Raw genomic sequence first — 14,620 nt, 5'->3', positions numbered from 1 at the left:
TCATCAGACCAGGCAACATTTTTCCAATCTTCTATAGTCAATAGACAATTTTGTGCATATTGTAGCCTTCATTTCCTGTTCTTAGCTTACAGGAGCAGCACCCGGTGTGTTCTTCTGCTGTTGTAGACCATCTGCTTCAGGGTTCAATTTGTTGTGCGTTCAGAGATGGTATTCTGCATATATATCTGAGACCAGTGGTCACTATCTGACATGGCATATTAATTTTCTAGAGATGCTAGCTGTGTATTCAGCATTAAAACATTTCCTCCCAGACCTGAGAGGTCACCATGTGTTGGTGCGCACCAACAACACATCGGTGGTATCTTACATCAACAACCAAGGAGGTCTGCACCAGATCCTTGTGTGGTCCCAGGACAAACTCCTCTCACTCAGAGCAGTATATATTCCTTGAAATCTCGATGTAGGAGCAGATGTACTGTCAAGACAGGGGCAAACATTAATGCCTTGAATTTTATATGAGCACCTATTGGTTTCTAGCTGTTTTTGAAGGAGTTATGGTTGATGAACCTAACTGGATGGTGACATTTTAATAAAGTGATGGATCTGCTGAAACCACAAGCAGTTCTGACCTAGCCCGGTTGAGTTGAAGGTGATGGTCTGTCATCCAACAAGAAATGTTTGTTAGACATGCTAAGATGTGAGCTGCTATCGTCCGATCATCAGGATGGAATGAGAGGTAGAAATGAGTGTCAACAGCATAGCAGTGATATGAAAAACCATTGTTCTTAATTACAGAACAGACATGATGATGCCATATAGACAGAGAAAAGAAGTGATCCAAGAACTGAGCACTGAGGCGCCCCAGTAGCTAGATTTTGCGACATGGACACCTCACCTCTACAACATGCCTTGAAGGACCTATCTGAGAGGTAAGACTCAAACCACTGTATATTCATATTATTATTGTATTGTCATTCATAATATATAGCAGTCACAGAGTAATTGTTTAAAAGAAGCTCTTACTCGAGTATGCGATTTCAGATGCAGCCCCCGTTTCTATAAGTGCATCATTAATTTATTCATCCAACAAATTAATTCAAAATCACTGAATCATTTAGGAATATAATAAATAGCTGTCTTTATGAGTGAGTCATTTAATCATGAATTCAACTGATTCGTTTAAAAGCTTTTTCATTTAGGAACAAAACGAGTGGCACTCAGTGAATGAGTCATTGAATCATTCATTAAACTATTTCTTCAAAAACACTGAATCATTTATGTGTGTTGCTCCGTGTTCTGCTGTGGCTTTGTTTGAAAGTATTTGGTTAAAATGTTTTACAGATATTAAACCCAAAGTAATTGTTTGCATAAGTATTCACATAATAATTCAATACTTGCTCAGAGCTCAGTCAGGTTATGAGATCATGAGGGTAAAGCCATTTTTAGACCCCCACCACAGGCTTCAGAGAGTCTCTCATGCCTTCTACAAACTGTGTAAAACTGGTAAGATTTGATATGACATTTGTAAAAAAAAAAAAAAAAAAAAAAATGTCAAGCTTAAAGCAGTGACTGCACTGTAAAACTTTTCACTGTAAATTTACAGTAAAATACTGGCAGCTGGGTTGCCAGCCACATACTGTATTTTTACAGAACTAGTACTGTAAACAATTTACAGTACTAGTTCTGTAAACCGTTGTACTGTAAATTTACAGTAAAATACTGGCAGCTGGGTTGCCAGCCACATACTGTATTTTTACAGAACTAGTACTGTAAACAGAATTTATAGTACTAGTTCTGTAAACCGTTTTACTGTAAATTTACAGTAAAATACTGGCAGGTGAGTTGCCATCCACATACTGTATTTTCCTGTCTACAGCAAAAAAAAAAAAACAACAACAACATTATCTGTGTTTTAAGACATTTATTTTAAAAGCAACGACCAGACATATTGCCTAATATACATTTGGCTGAAATGCCAGCTGGTTTTTTTTGTTTGTTTTTTTTACATTTAAAATGTAAGTTGAACACAACACTTTATAATATAGTAATCTTGTTGACATTTAACCAATTTCCTTTTTTTTCAGAAATGTAAAGAGTCAAAAAAAAAGAAAAAAAAAGAATAGAACCTCAAAATGACTGAAATGGCAGTTGTTTTTTTATAAATGGAATTAACGATGCAGTAATCTTAATTACTTTGAATGTACTTGCTGACAGGTTCTAAACAAAGTTCCATTCAAAGTCTGCAAGTTTTCGCAGAAGTGAGGAAACTGGTGGGCTTACAGTTGCGTTCTTTTTTTGCACGACTTGGCCAGTTTTCTTTGAAGTCACTTTTCCTTTTTTTGCTTTTGATCCACGTTCAGGATTGATGTCAACAAAGCGTCTAAAATGCAGAAAAGAGGAAAAAAAACACAATGAGATATTATAGACTGTGCGTATATATATATATATATATATATATACACACACACACACACAGAGAGAGAGAGAGATTTAACCACTATTCACCCAGCTTATTAACAATATAATCCCCTCATCAGGTACTGAATCAGGGCGTTTGGCTCAATATCATGGTGAAAATGACCCTAGGTTGATTTTACTCTGAACCATCCCTTTAAATACCCTTATTTTACTAAGGCCTAGACCTGGCTTAAAGGGTCAGTTCACCGAAATATAAAAAATATGTCATATATGACTCACCCTTATGTCATTCCAAACCCGTAGGAACACAGTTTAAGATATTTTAGATTTAGTCCGAGGGCTCTCAGTCCCTCCATTGAAGCTGTGTGTACGGTCTACTGTCCATGTCCAGAAAGGTAAGAAAAACATCATCAAAGTAGTCCATGTGACATCAGAGGGTCAGTTATAAAGCATAAAAAATACATTTTGGTCCAAAAAAAAAAAACAACAATTACGACTTTATTTAAAATGGTCTTCTCTTCCAGTTCTGTTGTAAGCGCTCTCACGAAGCTGCTGACGTGTTTTCTGGTGTGCCCAATAACAAAGATAACACGTCAGCAGCATCACTGCAGTGTTGTGAACGCACTCACAACAGACCCGGAAGAGAAGACAATGCTGAATAAAGTCGTAAGTGTTGTTATTTTTGGAGCAAATTGTATTTTCGATGCTTCAAAATATCTGATGTCACATGGACTACTTTGATGATGTTTTTCTTACCTTTCTGGACATGGACAGTATACCGTACACACAGCTTCAATGGAGGGACTGAGAGCTCTCGGACTAAATCTAAAATATCTTAAAATGTGTTCCAAAGATAAATGAAGGTCTTACTAGTTTGGAACGACATGAGGGTGAGTTATCAATGACATAATTTTTCCATTTGGGTGAACTAACCCTTCAAGCTAAGCCCTGTCTGCACTGCAAAAAATGCTTTTCTTTTTGTCTGGTTCCCTGTCCAAATATCAAAATAAAATCCTAAATCTAGATGCATTTACTAGATACGTAAAATTAGATAAGATATAACGTCTTGTTTTCCAAGGGAATTACTCCAAATTAAGTTTTTTTTTTTTTTTGAGACTGGAAACAAGACAAAAACACTACGTAAGAAAAGCATGTTTTGCAGTGTGTGAAACCAGGTCCATATTGTTATTCGCAGTAGTCAGCTGTACAAAACATTTATGAAAAAAAAAATGAAGTCCTTAACAAATACTGTCAAGACAAAGGTTAGTGACAATTGAGTCTAAAACATATATTTCAAATATGCCAATGACTTACCTCTGAACAAACTCAAGGGTGCATGCTGCCTCTTCCTGGTACTGTAAATTGAAGTTATAGAAGGAGGCAAACAGCGCTGCCAGTCCAGTGATGAAGTTGGGCTGTGCTCCTTCACACACAACTTGACCCTCCAAACTCAACATCCAGCGCTGGTTGCTCAGAGATTGACCTTTAATAAAAATAAAAATCAGAATGAAAACGTAATAATACTATTGTGGGTTCCAATTTGGTTCTATGTAGTTGTCTATTCATAATTCTACATAACTGTTATAAGTACTCTGTTCACAGGATACACCATTTCATTCTGCCTTAATAGTGCTTTTGGGTAGGGTTCATCAATACAGTAATACTATAATTTAATTTATATGTGCAATTTCCTATTTAGAGGAATAGTTTTCCCTGGTTAAATGAAAGTAATATTAGGGTTAGTTAGCTGGACTTCACAACCACACAATTTTGCTGAACACAGTTGATTCTTCCATACATATGTTGCCAATTAAAATCTGTTTTTATATTTCTCATACCATCACCACTCTCTTCCTGAAAATGTAATACTATATTGGAACAACACCCCAATGCAAAAAATGCTTTTCTTAATTACTATTTGGTCTAGTTTCCAGACAAATAACTATAAGTTCTTACATCAAGAATAATAAACTAGACAAGTAAAAATTATGTTTTTTTTTTTTTTTTTTTCTTAAAATTGTTTTCTTAAACCTTTTTTATTTTATTTTTTTGCAAAAACATTTCGGAAAACAATATTTTTTTTTACTAGTAAATTCTTCTTCATGCAAAAAAGAAAAAAATGAAAAGACACTTGGGAACAAAAAAATAAATAAATAGAAGTTAATTAAAACATTTTTTTTGCAGTGGGGCAAGTAAATGATGACTTGCTCTTCACTTTATAAGGTTAAACGACTTTAATGTTAACATACCAAGAAATATAAGGCGTGGACTCTCTGGCAAATTAAGAGAATGCTGGACATCAGATGGAGTTGCAAATTCCTGAAACAAATTTTAAAAAAAAGACAGTACAACCATGATCAACAGACCAATCCATAAAAGATATTATAGATAAATTAGATTGGTTGAATAATCTCTACTTACATCTGCTTGAAGGAAAACCCCATCTAACTTCTCTTTGAAGTGTGCAAGGAGTAGTTGTATGACCATGGCATCCACATCATTTTCACCTCTGGAGAGAATGCTTCGAATGTCATCATTGGTTGGTTTGCTTTTGAAAAATTCAATTATGATTTGTCCACACTCCTGAATAGACAATTCCAAACATCTGAGCACTTTTTTGTCAGTAAGCTGTTCAAAATGTCCATATATATGCCTCTGTGTGAAAAGATATGGCCATTTAGTTTTGATATCTGCAATTGTAGGGGATGGGGTTGCATTGATCATGTGACGCTGAAGCCAATAGGTTTCCTCCATGAGCTTGCAAACGTCTCCTCTCTCTGCTCCAGAGATTCCTTCATGAAGATGCATCTCCTCCATCTTCTGACGTTTCACTTCAAGACTGTCATAAGTTTCCCTAGGTGGAAGATCCGGCTGCCATCTTGTACAACCATACGAGTCAGTGGAACTTCGTTTTCTAGTAGTTCCGGTGTCACTTCTTTGGATCCTATGATGACTTAGTGTATTTGTTCGATTCAGGTGCTCGATGCGTACTTTCAGCTGTGAAAGAACAGATTCATATCCACCCCCAACCTGCTTGTCACCCAACATGTCAGCAAAAGACTTTGGATACTGGCTCACTATTTTGCGACTAACAGTAAGACACTGTGATCTGGTGGGGTTTTTGTCATATTTTCTCATTTCATCAGCAAGGATTCTAATCATTTGTCTTCGATCAGAAGGAGAAGGTCTCTGTCCATTCTCAACAGCACTCTTTATACCGTCTGGCATTAAGCTCCAGGGAACTTGGAAATTTTCAGTCCATGAATGTGTGACACTGGCTGATGCTAAACTGCTTGATGTTGGCCTTGAGGAGCTTGATGGAGGTGAACCAAGAGTAGTGTTTGTTTCGGGGGGAACCGAGGGGAGAACCTCAGCAGGTGGCAGTACAACTGTGCAGTTCTGATGTTCTGTGTTTATATATATAAATAATCAGTTATTGTATCAACTTACATAATAGTAAGTAACAGTACTAGTAACAGTACTAGAATGCATTTTAAAGGATAAAAGGGATAGTTCACACAAACAAATTTAACATTCTGTCATTCATTTCTCACCCTCACGTCATTCCAAACCAGAAAGACTTTTGTTTACTTTGGTACATAAATGAAGATATTCCTGATAAAATCTAAGAGACTTCTGTCCCTTTATAGACAGTATACTCAACTTCCACTGTCAGTTGAGTATACTGTCTATATGAGTAATCTATAGACCGTAATCTATATGACTCCAGTGGTTTATCTTTAATGTTAGAAGTGGTTTGTTTATTTACAAAATAATAATCTAAAATGTGTGTTCACACAACAATGTCTGCTCTCATGTCAACACAGCATGGCATGCATTATGGGGCTTTAGTGAACATCCCTTGGAGATAATGTTGTAGAAAATAAAGATTTTTAGGGGGGGAAACAACACACTCATGTTGCTTCATAAAATAGATGTTACACCCCTGGTGTAACATCCATTAATCTAATATCTATGGAGTGACAAAAGTTCTTCAATTTCATCAAAAAGATCTTCATTTGTGTAGTGAAGATGAAAGATTGTCTTGCTTGTTTGGAATAGCTTGAGAGTTTGTAATTAATGACAAGGTTTCCATTTTTGGGTGAATAAATCCTTTAAATTTCCATATACTATATTTGTGTGTGTTTTTTTTACATCAACCTTATCTTTACCTTGATTTTTCCATGAACTAAGAAGTTTTCTGCATTGGATAGGTCTTATAAACTCCAAAATGTCATCTTCTTTTACATAAACCAAATCATCCAAGCCTTCAACACCTTGGTCCATGAGCTTCTCAACAAGCTGGTTGGTTACATCTGGAGATAGGCTTGGCAACACCAACAGTACAGCATCTTTCAGGACTTCTTTCATTCCAGACATTATTCTAAAATTGGGAAGGAATGATGGAGAACAATTACTGACAAGCCACACAATGAATACTCAGGCAGAGGATAGTAATCCAGTAGACTGTCTTGATTTATGCATAGGTAGCCTTGATCTTGTGGTTTCAAGCAATGAACTCCCTGGTCTATAAGACAAAAAGACTGACTTTTCTTTGTGACAAAATACACATCGCAATTGTCATGTACAATAATTAAATGAATGTTCCCAAACACAATTCCCTCATCATTCTTCTGCAAAACAACATGCATGTTTTTTTTATAAAGTGTTCCCTTTACGGTCACTTCATTACATGCTACTGTATTCCCTGGCTGAAAGTTAAGACCAGCAACAGATCCTTGAATGTCATCATTGTAGTCATTAACATGAAACTCTATTCCCCTCTCTGCCACAACATTTTCAGGGAAAGGGCTTCCAGCATGTAGGTAAGCCTGAAGAAGTTGATGTCTTTCTGCCAATGTAGCACTCAAATTCTTGAAGTTGTGCAATTTTCTCGCACACTGTTTAAAGTATGAGTGCTTACTTTCAAAGCGTAGTGTCCAGAGGCGAATAAGTGGACCAAAACGACCAGTGAGCTCAGGATAATGACACAGGTAGTGGTGCTTTGGCTTAAGGGGATGATTTGGAAAAACCACCTTTCGAGTCTCAATATACTCCTCTATTAGCACTGATAAATATGCAATCTGACCAATATTAATGGAAGGAGCACAGATGAGCTCTGCTATCTGTCTGAGTTGAAGTACTAACTGCCATACCTCATTTTCAGTTGGACTGACAATCTTTTCCCCAACCAAAAGAGGTAAAAGCCGGAGAAAGCACCAATTCTGAACTGCATGTCCACTTAATTTCCCAGTACCAGGAGTCATCTCAACTGGTTTATCACGCGCATCATTCCCAAGATACTTAAACTGGTTAATACGATGATTTAGTTCAGTGTATGTGAACCATTTCTCCTGATTCACAAGATGATCGATATACAAAGCAAGGTCAAATGACACAACACCTTCAAAAAGATCGTGTCCAAGACAGGGAGGCAATCCTGGCTGGCAAACGTGAAAATATTTCAGGTCATTAAAGGGAGAATTACATTTGACACCAATTGCAATTTCAGTTTGATCAGCATCCAAATCCTTAAGATTTTGCTCATACGACTCCACAGTTCTTGTTAATGCCTTTGTTAGGGGAGCTGAGTTAAATGTTTGGCGGTCAATTTCACAGTATCTGCAAAAGTTTTTACTTTTACTGAAATTCTCAACAAAGCCACCAATGTAATGTGATCCAAGGTTATCGCCAGCTATGGCACACAATGTACCTTTGTGCACCTTTCCATCCGCTAACTCAACACCATTTTCCTCCAGGTCTTTAAGGTCTTTTACCAGAGTTGCAAAGACCAAATCTTGTCCAAAAAATCTAAAATCTTGTTCCCTACACAGCAGAACTAGCTGCATAGGGTCAATGCCTGACCTACAGTGAGGCAGCAGGTTTGCAAGTGTCATGTAAACGGCAAGAATTTTGTGCTTTTTCTTACCAGAACCAAGTGGATTGGCAACTTCAAAAGCATCTTCATACAAGATTAAAGCTAATGAATCTTTATCAGTTTTGAACAGCATATTTTCATCAATATTGTTGCCATCCCATACATCAGAGAGGATATCTTTGGCTCTGACTTCAGATCGTGAATTATTATGTTGTTCTATCACTGATTTACAGCAGAACAGTGCTTCTAAGCTTTTCTTAATAGGAATGTATTGAGCAAAGCTTTGTTGGCCAGATTCATTTTGACCAAGACAGACTGGGACAGGATCCACAAACTTAAAATTGTCTTTATAAAAAGACTTTCTTCTCTTATCAGTGCTAAGTGTATTAATAATAGACCTCCGAAAAAGATCATCAGTTTGCAAGACATCCAAAACACTCTTTATATCATTTTCAGAAAAACCAAGTGCAATCAATTTTTCCCCTAGCTTGAGTAGCAAATGAGACTGGCTAATATCATGGATGTCTTGCATCCCCTCAATTACCGACTGAATCACAGATGATGGGAGAATATGCTTTGCCTGTAACTTGAGATAAAACAGAGCCATGTTTTTCAAAAAAAGAGATTCATCTGCATTATCTGGCAAAGTACATTCTCCAACTGCTCTACACTCTAAAAAACGCTGGGTTGTTTTTTCAACCCAACTGCTGGGTTGAGGCCGCTGGATAGGACTTTGGGATGTTTTAACCCAAGTTTGGGTTGAAAATAAGTTTAAAAAAAAAAATTTTTAACCCAGCGGGTCTGGGTTGAGGACGCGGACGTGAAGGAGAGCACGCACGTCACGTCAAGATCGTACGTCTCCAGTGCGAGCAGCCGCCATTTTCTCAGCGTGATAGAAGCGAGAAGCGAGTGAAAGACTATGGTAAGTAAATATTCAAAATGTAAAGTTATCTTTTATTGTTTACCCGGTTGTAAGAAAGGCGGAAGGTTTTATGAAAGGCGGAAACAAAGGAGCTTAACGTTATATATATATATATATATATTTTTTTTTTTTTAAACGGACGCGGTTTTCGCCTCAGACACGGAGGTCTTAACTGCCTCATGTAACGTTAACGGTACTGAACGGAGGATGTACTTTTAATATAACGTCTGTGAATGTATTTTGTCATATTTACATAAGATTTTACATTAACTGTACTTTTTGAGGCGTTAACAGACGGTTATGGTCACGGTTACGCTCATGTGAATTTGTCTTTTTTTTCGCGGTTAAACTGAATGTGTGTTTGTCTCCTAAAGGAAACGGCATTGTGTAGTAAAGACAAGCATAATTATTTTGAAGCTGTTGAAGTGGTAACTGTTAAAAGTATGTTTTACATGTAATGTTTCAGACTTGTCAAGCTTGTGTCTTCATTGTCCTCGCGCTGAGAGTTAAAGACACAGAAGCTGTTTGTGTGAGGAGTCACAGACCTGTGTGAGGAAGAGGAGGAGGTGTTCATTCTTCTGAAGGGAGGGACAGACGGTTTAAGGAGAGTAAACTTCAGAATAACATCAAGTTATCTTTATTTTTACTAAGACTAAAATAATGTGTGTTTTTTTAGATGTTGCAATCCAGAGACAAGATAACTTCATTCTTTTGAGACTGATGTAAGTTAAGTTATTTTTTTTTTTTTTAGAAAATTGTTTATGTTGTGTCCTGCCTGTTAACTTCACATTTTGATGCAAAAACTGTGTGATTTTATATATATATATATATATATATATATATATATATATATATATATATATATATATATATATATATATATATATATATATATATGTGTGTGTGTGTGTGTCTGTATGTGTGTATATATATGTATGTGTATATATATGTATGTATATGTTAATATTTTATTGAAACCATTGATGTCCCTCTTTGCAGTACTCAAACTAACTGGAGTTAAGGACACACAAGTCTGTTTGTGTGAGGAAGAGGTTTTCTCAGCTTCTTTGGAAGAGAGGGAAAGATCGTTTAAGGTAAGTAAACTTCGTAATTTCATGTTATCAGTTGTTGTGTTTTACTAAGAGTAAAATAATATTTGTTTTTGTAGATGTTAAAAGCAAGAGACATGGGAGAGCATCATTCCTTTGAGATTTTATGTAAGTTATTTTTAGAAAATAAATTTTTCTGTTGTCTCCTGCCAGTTTACTTCACATTTTGATGCAACAACAGTGTGATTACGTGCTCATTTCATTAAGACCATTGATGTCTGTGTTTTTATTGCAGAAATCAAACCAAGTTTGGAGTTGTCTTGTCTGATTTGGAGAGTCATTATTCTTGGTCTTCGCTCTTAGAGGTAAAGTTCACACAAAAAATCATTTACTTGCCCTCAAGTCATTCCAAACCTATAAGACTTTTGTCTGTCTTTACAACATAAATTAATATATTTTTAGTTTTCTCATAATATTTGTTAATCCATTTATAGTTTAGATCAGTATTTTCAAGCTTCATAAATATAGAGTCATTGTAGAAGTAAATTCTGATATTTATATATGAATACATCTTAAATTATATGATAGCAAACATGTATGTTCAAAATAAAATACTGGTCTCCCAGACCAGCAATGGAGAACACAAAAAGAGAATATTAAATATATTCATACGTTTTCCAAAAAATGAGCAGATTTTGTATGAGTCTGGAAAAACATGGGGAGAGTAAATTATGAACATTTTAATTATTTGTTGAACTAACGGTTTGAAGAGCAGCCCTCCACGTACATGAACATTTGTGAGGTATGTGAATGTCATGACTGTTTTAATGTTTCAGTAAAGAAGCTTTCTGAAAGCGATATTTATTCAAACAATAGCACCTGTCCTCACACTAGTGCTGCCATTATAGACTTCATGAGAGCTGTGATAGACAGACATTAAACAACCACACAAAGTGTTGAAACTTTAACCGATTATTTACCTATCCTTACGGATGTGAATACACCTCTACCTGAAAATCGATAGTTTAATTAAATGTTTAATTTTTTCAAATGTGTTTCTCTTAGGCCACTGATGAAGAACAGGCGGTGACTGGGATGAATCCTGGTCAGAGAGGAGAATCTTCTTTCCCCTAAACTGATGCAGCGGTGGTTTTAAAGAAGGACGCTGCCCTGGATGATGTAGAAGATGTCACATGCTGTGCTGATGGGGTTTCTTCATGATTACATCAGTTATGCTAAAGAGATCATGAAAATTGACCGTGATGCATGATCTGTATTCATGGACTATGAAACAAACTGTAAGTGTATAATTTGTAAAAAAAAAAAAAAAAAAAAAAGTTAAATGCTTTTTCTGTGTTGTTTAGTAGAAGAGTTTACACTCTGTCATTCATACACCTGCTCACATTCTTACACACACATGTGTCTGTTAAATGTTATAATATCAAAGTTAATGTTGTGATTTATTTGTGTACTGTCATGCCAGAATAGTTGGAAAAAAACCTAACTAATTGTAAATTTATTGTATGTGTTTTCGTATATTTTTATACAATATATACAATTGAACAAAGTCCAATTTGATCTTAAGTTATATTCATCAAATGTTCAATGCTTTGTTTATGAACTCTGTAGCTGTTAATGCCGTCCTTTTCTGCATTTCTTCTAACATGTTACTTTTTGACTTTTCTCTTGTTTTTAATAAATATTTTCCTTTTGATAATTATTATTTGTGTGTAAAAGTGATATTTAAAATGAACAACATTTGTAGGTTTAATGCCTAGCTCAATTTGGGTTAATTTTAACGTAGAAATGCATCGTTTCCCCACATGGCTGCACTCTGCGAGTTTATTTTCTGCCAGCAGGAGGCGCTAAGAGCGGGAGAGGTAGGTTTCTCCGGTAACGGATGCAGAGCGGTGCTGAGCTCACAAACGCTGCTTTATCAAGCACATGAAAAATGATATCGAACATTTTCTAAATACAGTAGTTTTCCTTCTGAAATACAGTGATAAAAAACACCCGCTCTGTTTTTTTAAACCCTGCAATATAGTCATTTTAAACCATAAAAAAGGCAACCCAGCAGGCTGGGTTAAATATGATAACCCAACTGGTTGGGTTAAAACAACCCAGCGCTGGGTTCGTCCCTTTTTGACCCAGCGCTGGGTTGTCAAAATAACCCAAATTGGGTTGTTTTCAACCCAGCTGTTTTTAGAGTGTATGCCATCACCACAATCAAACAATTCAGACTGTGGATGTGAGAGTTCGGCCATGTTAGATGCCTCACCATGCGGCATCTGTACTGAAACATTTGACTGAAGTATACTATGACGCAAACTTTCTGCTGAAGAGTTTCGATGTTTTCTGGATAAATGTGAAGTCAATGTAGACGCTACAGAAAATTGTTTATTGCATGTAAATGGACATGGCACTCTGGTGCCTTCTTTGATATGATTTTTCAAGTGTAAAACAAAGTTTTTCAAATCACTGCACTTTTCTTGACATGTTCCAATATCACACACTAAGGCATCAATTCCTAACTGCTCAACAGATGACTTTGAGGGCCTGTCTTTGTGATCCCTAAATATGTGAGCTTTGAAAGCAGTGAACTTTGTAAATGTTCTGGAGCAATCCGGAATACCACATTTGAAAACGTTATTTGGAACATGACTATGGATTTTCATGTGCTGGCAAAATGCTGACAACGATTCAAAAGTACAATCGCAGAACTGACACCATGGCATTTTTGCACGTGGACTAGACACTACTAAACCATTTACTTTAGCACTGGATTTTTCATCAGATTATTAAACCTGAAACGAAAAAAAGGAGATAATATAAATGACATGGTAAATCACTCGGTGGAACGAGTGATTTTTATTTTCGCGATTTTTATTTTATATAACTTATATAAGCAGGTCATGCAAATGAAATGGTATGCTGGCTGTGTGAAATGTCGAAGTTAAGTTAACGTACTTGGTAAAGAAGGAGTGTTTTTTTCGCGTTAGAAAACCACGTTCGCAAAATCAAACTATTCGTGTAACTTAATGTAGAAAACCGAACGTAATAAATAAATAAAAATAGATTGGCTTACCGTATCAGTCAGTTGAACAGTCTTCTCATGCTCTAAAATCCACTTTTGCTCACAGATGCATGACCGACGCTTCCTCCCGTCTTCATGAACTTCATGTGACGTTAACCGTTTCTGCTGCGTCACAGGCAATATTTGAAAGACGCACACAAAAGCTCACAAGAAACGAAGCTCACACGAAACAAAAAGCTTAATTACAAATTCACAAAAACTCGCACAGTTGGCACATCAGTTGGCGTCATGTCTCATCTGAATTTGAGCGCGAATAAAATCAATCCCACAATGCAATGCATTTACAGTCTGATACTGTATTACGAATTTATCGGGAGGAAAACAGAAATGTGCTGTATGTTTACAGCTGCTCTGTAAATTATACAGCCTTATACTGTATTATGGAAATACAGTACAATTCTGTAAGAAATTCGCTGTAAATTTACAGTAAAGGGTTACAGTGTGATGAAGCACCCAGGTAACAGTTGAAACCAAACTATTTCTATTAATATCATAATACCTTTGGAATCTGTTATTTAACATTAATATTATGTGTTTGTTTTTCCTTTGACTTAAAAAGAGTCTTGATAAAAAAAAAATAAGTCTACTGTGATTCAGTGCTGTACAACAATAAAACATGCCAAGGGGATGAACATATTCAATAACAGTAAAAAGTATTCCAGTAATATAACTGTTAAATATAAAAAGAATATAAAAAAATATTATAGCCATGCCACCCATATGTAAGATAAAATGTCACTTTGAGCTCTCTGCTAATTACTAAATTGAGTAATCTCGTATCAGAGGACTAAAACTCAATTAATCATGCTTTCCTGCAGTATGTAGACAAATGTCTACAGTTGGTATATGATCAGGAAATGGCAGAAGTCACAGAGGCACTCTTGACTCATCCATGCATGAGCAATTAATAGCCTGTAAGCTTCAGATGTGCTGGGCCTGCAAAATGGGTGAGAATTAAAATGTAGTTAGAACACAAGTGCAAATTCTCACTAGAGTGTCAATTTTCTTGTCTTACTTTTATTGGTGTGAGATAATTCTCATTAACTGTCCTTTAAATTAAAATGTCTTATAAATACAAGATGTTTTGGAGCTGGATGGACTGGAAGGTTTGAGCTGGGTGAACTCCATCTGCCCTGGCCCTTCTCACCCACATGCCTTTAAACAAAATGATAGACACGGAAGAGGAGAATAAAGTCATAGTTTTTGCTATTTTTGGACTAAAATGTATTTTCAATGCTTCAAAAATTTTTAACCGACCCTCTGATGTCACATAGACTACTTTGTTGATGTTTTTCTTA

At 36.0% G+C, this 14,620-nt stretch overlaps 1 protein-coding gene across 2 annotated transcripts; it reads right to left on the bottom strand.

Annotated features, from left to right (window-relative positions):
• Positions 1-1,907: 1,907 nt before the first annotated feature.
• On the bottom strand, positions 1,908-13,782 carry LOC113078558 (uncharacterized). Of its 2 annotated transcripts, XM_026250854.1 has the most exons (6): positions 13,314-13,782; positions 6,552-6,763; positions 4,801-5,786; positions 4,629-4,698; positions 3,694-3,862; positions 1,908-2,341 (listed from the first exon to the last, which is right to left on the bottom strand). In XM_026250854.1, the coding sequence occupies exons 2-6, from the start codon at positions 6,757-6,759 to the stop codon at positions 2,179-2,181; spliced, it is 1,596 nt and encodes a 531-aa protein (XP_026106639.1). In that variant the 5' UTR covers positions 6,760-6,763; positions 13,314-13,782; the 3' UTR covers positions 1,908-2,178. The 2 variants fall into 2 exon arrangements, 1 of the variants encoding a protein (XP_026106639.1); XR_003281552.1 differs by lacking the exons at positions 4,629-4,698; positions 4,801-5,786; positions 6,552-6,763; positions 13,314-13,782 and adding an exon at positions 4,141-4,222 and having other exon boundaries at positions 2,271-2,341.
• Positions 13,783-14,620: the final 838 nt, after the last annotated feature.

Source organism: Carassius auratus, unplaced genomic scaffold, assembly GCF_003368295.1.
Source record: "Carassius auratus strain Wakin unplaced genomic scaffold, ASM336829v1 scaf_tig00025997, whole genome shotgun sequence".
NCBI lineage: Eukaryota > Metazoa > Chordata > Actinopteri > Cypriniformes > Cyprinidae > Carassius > Carassius auratus.
This window is presented reverse-complemented; position numbering and strand designations above follow the sequence as displayed.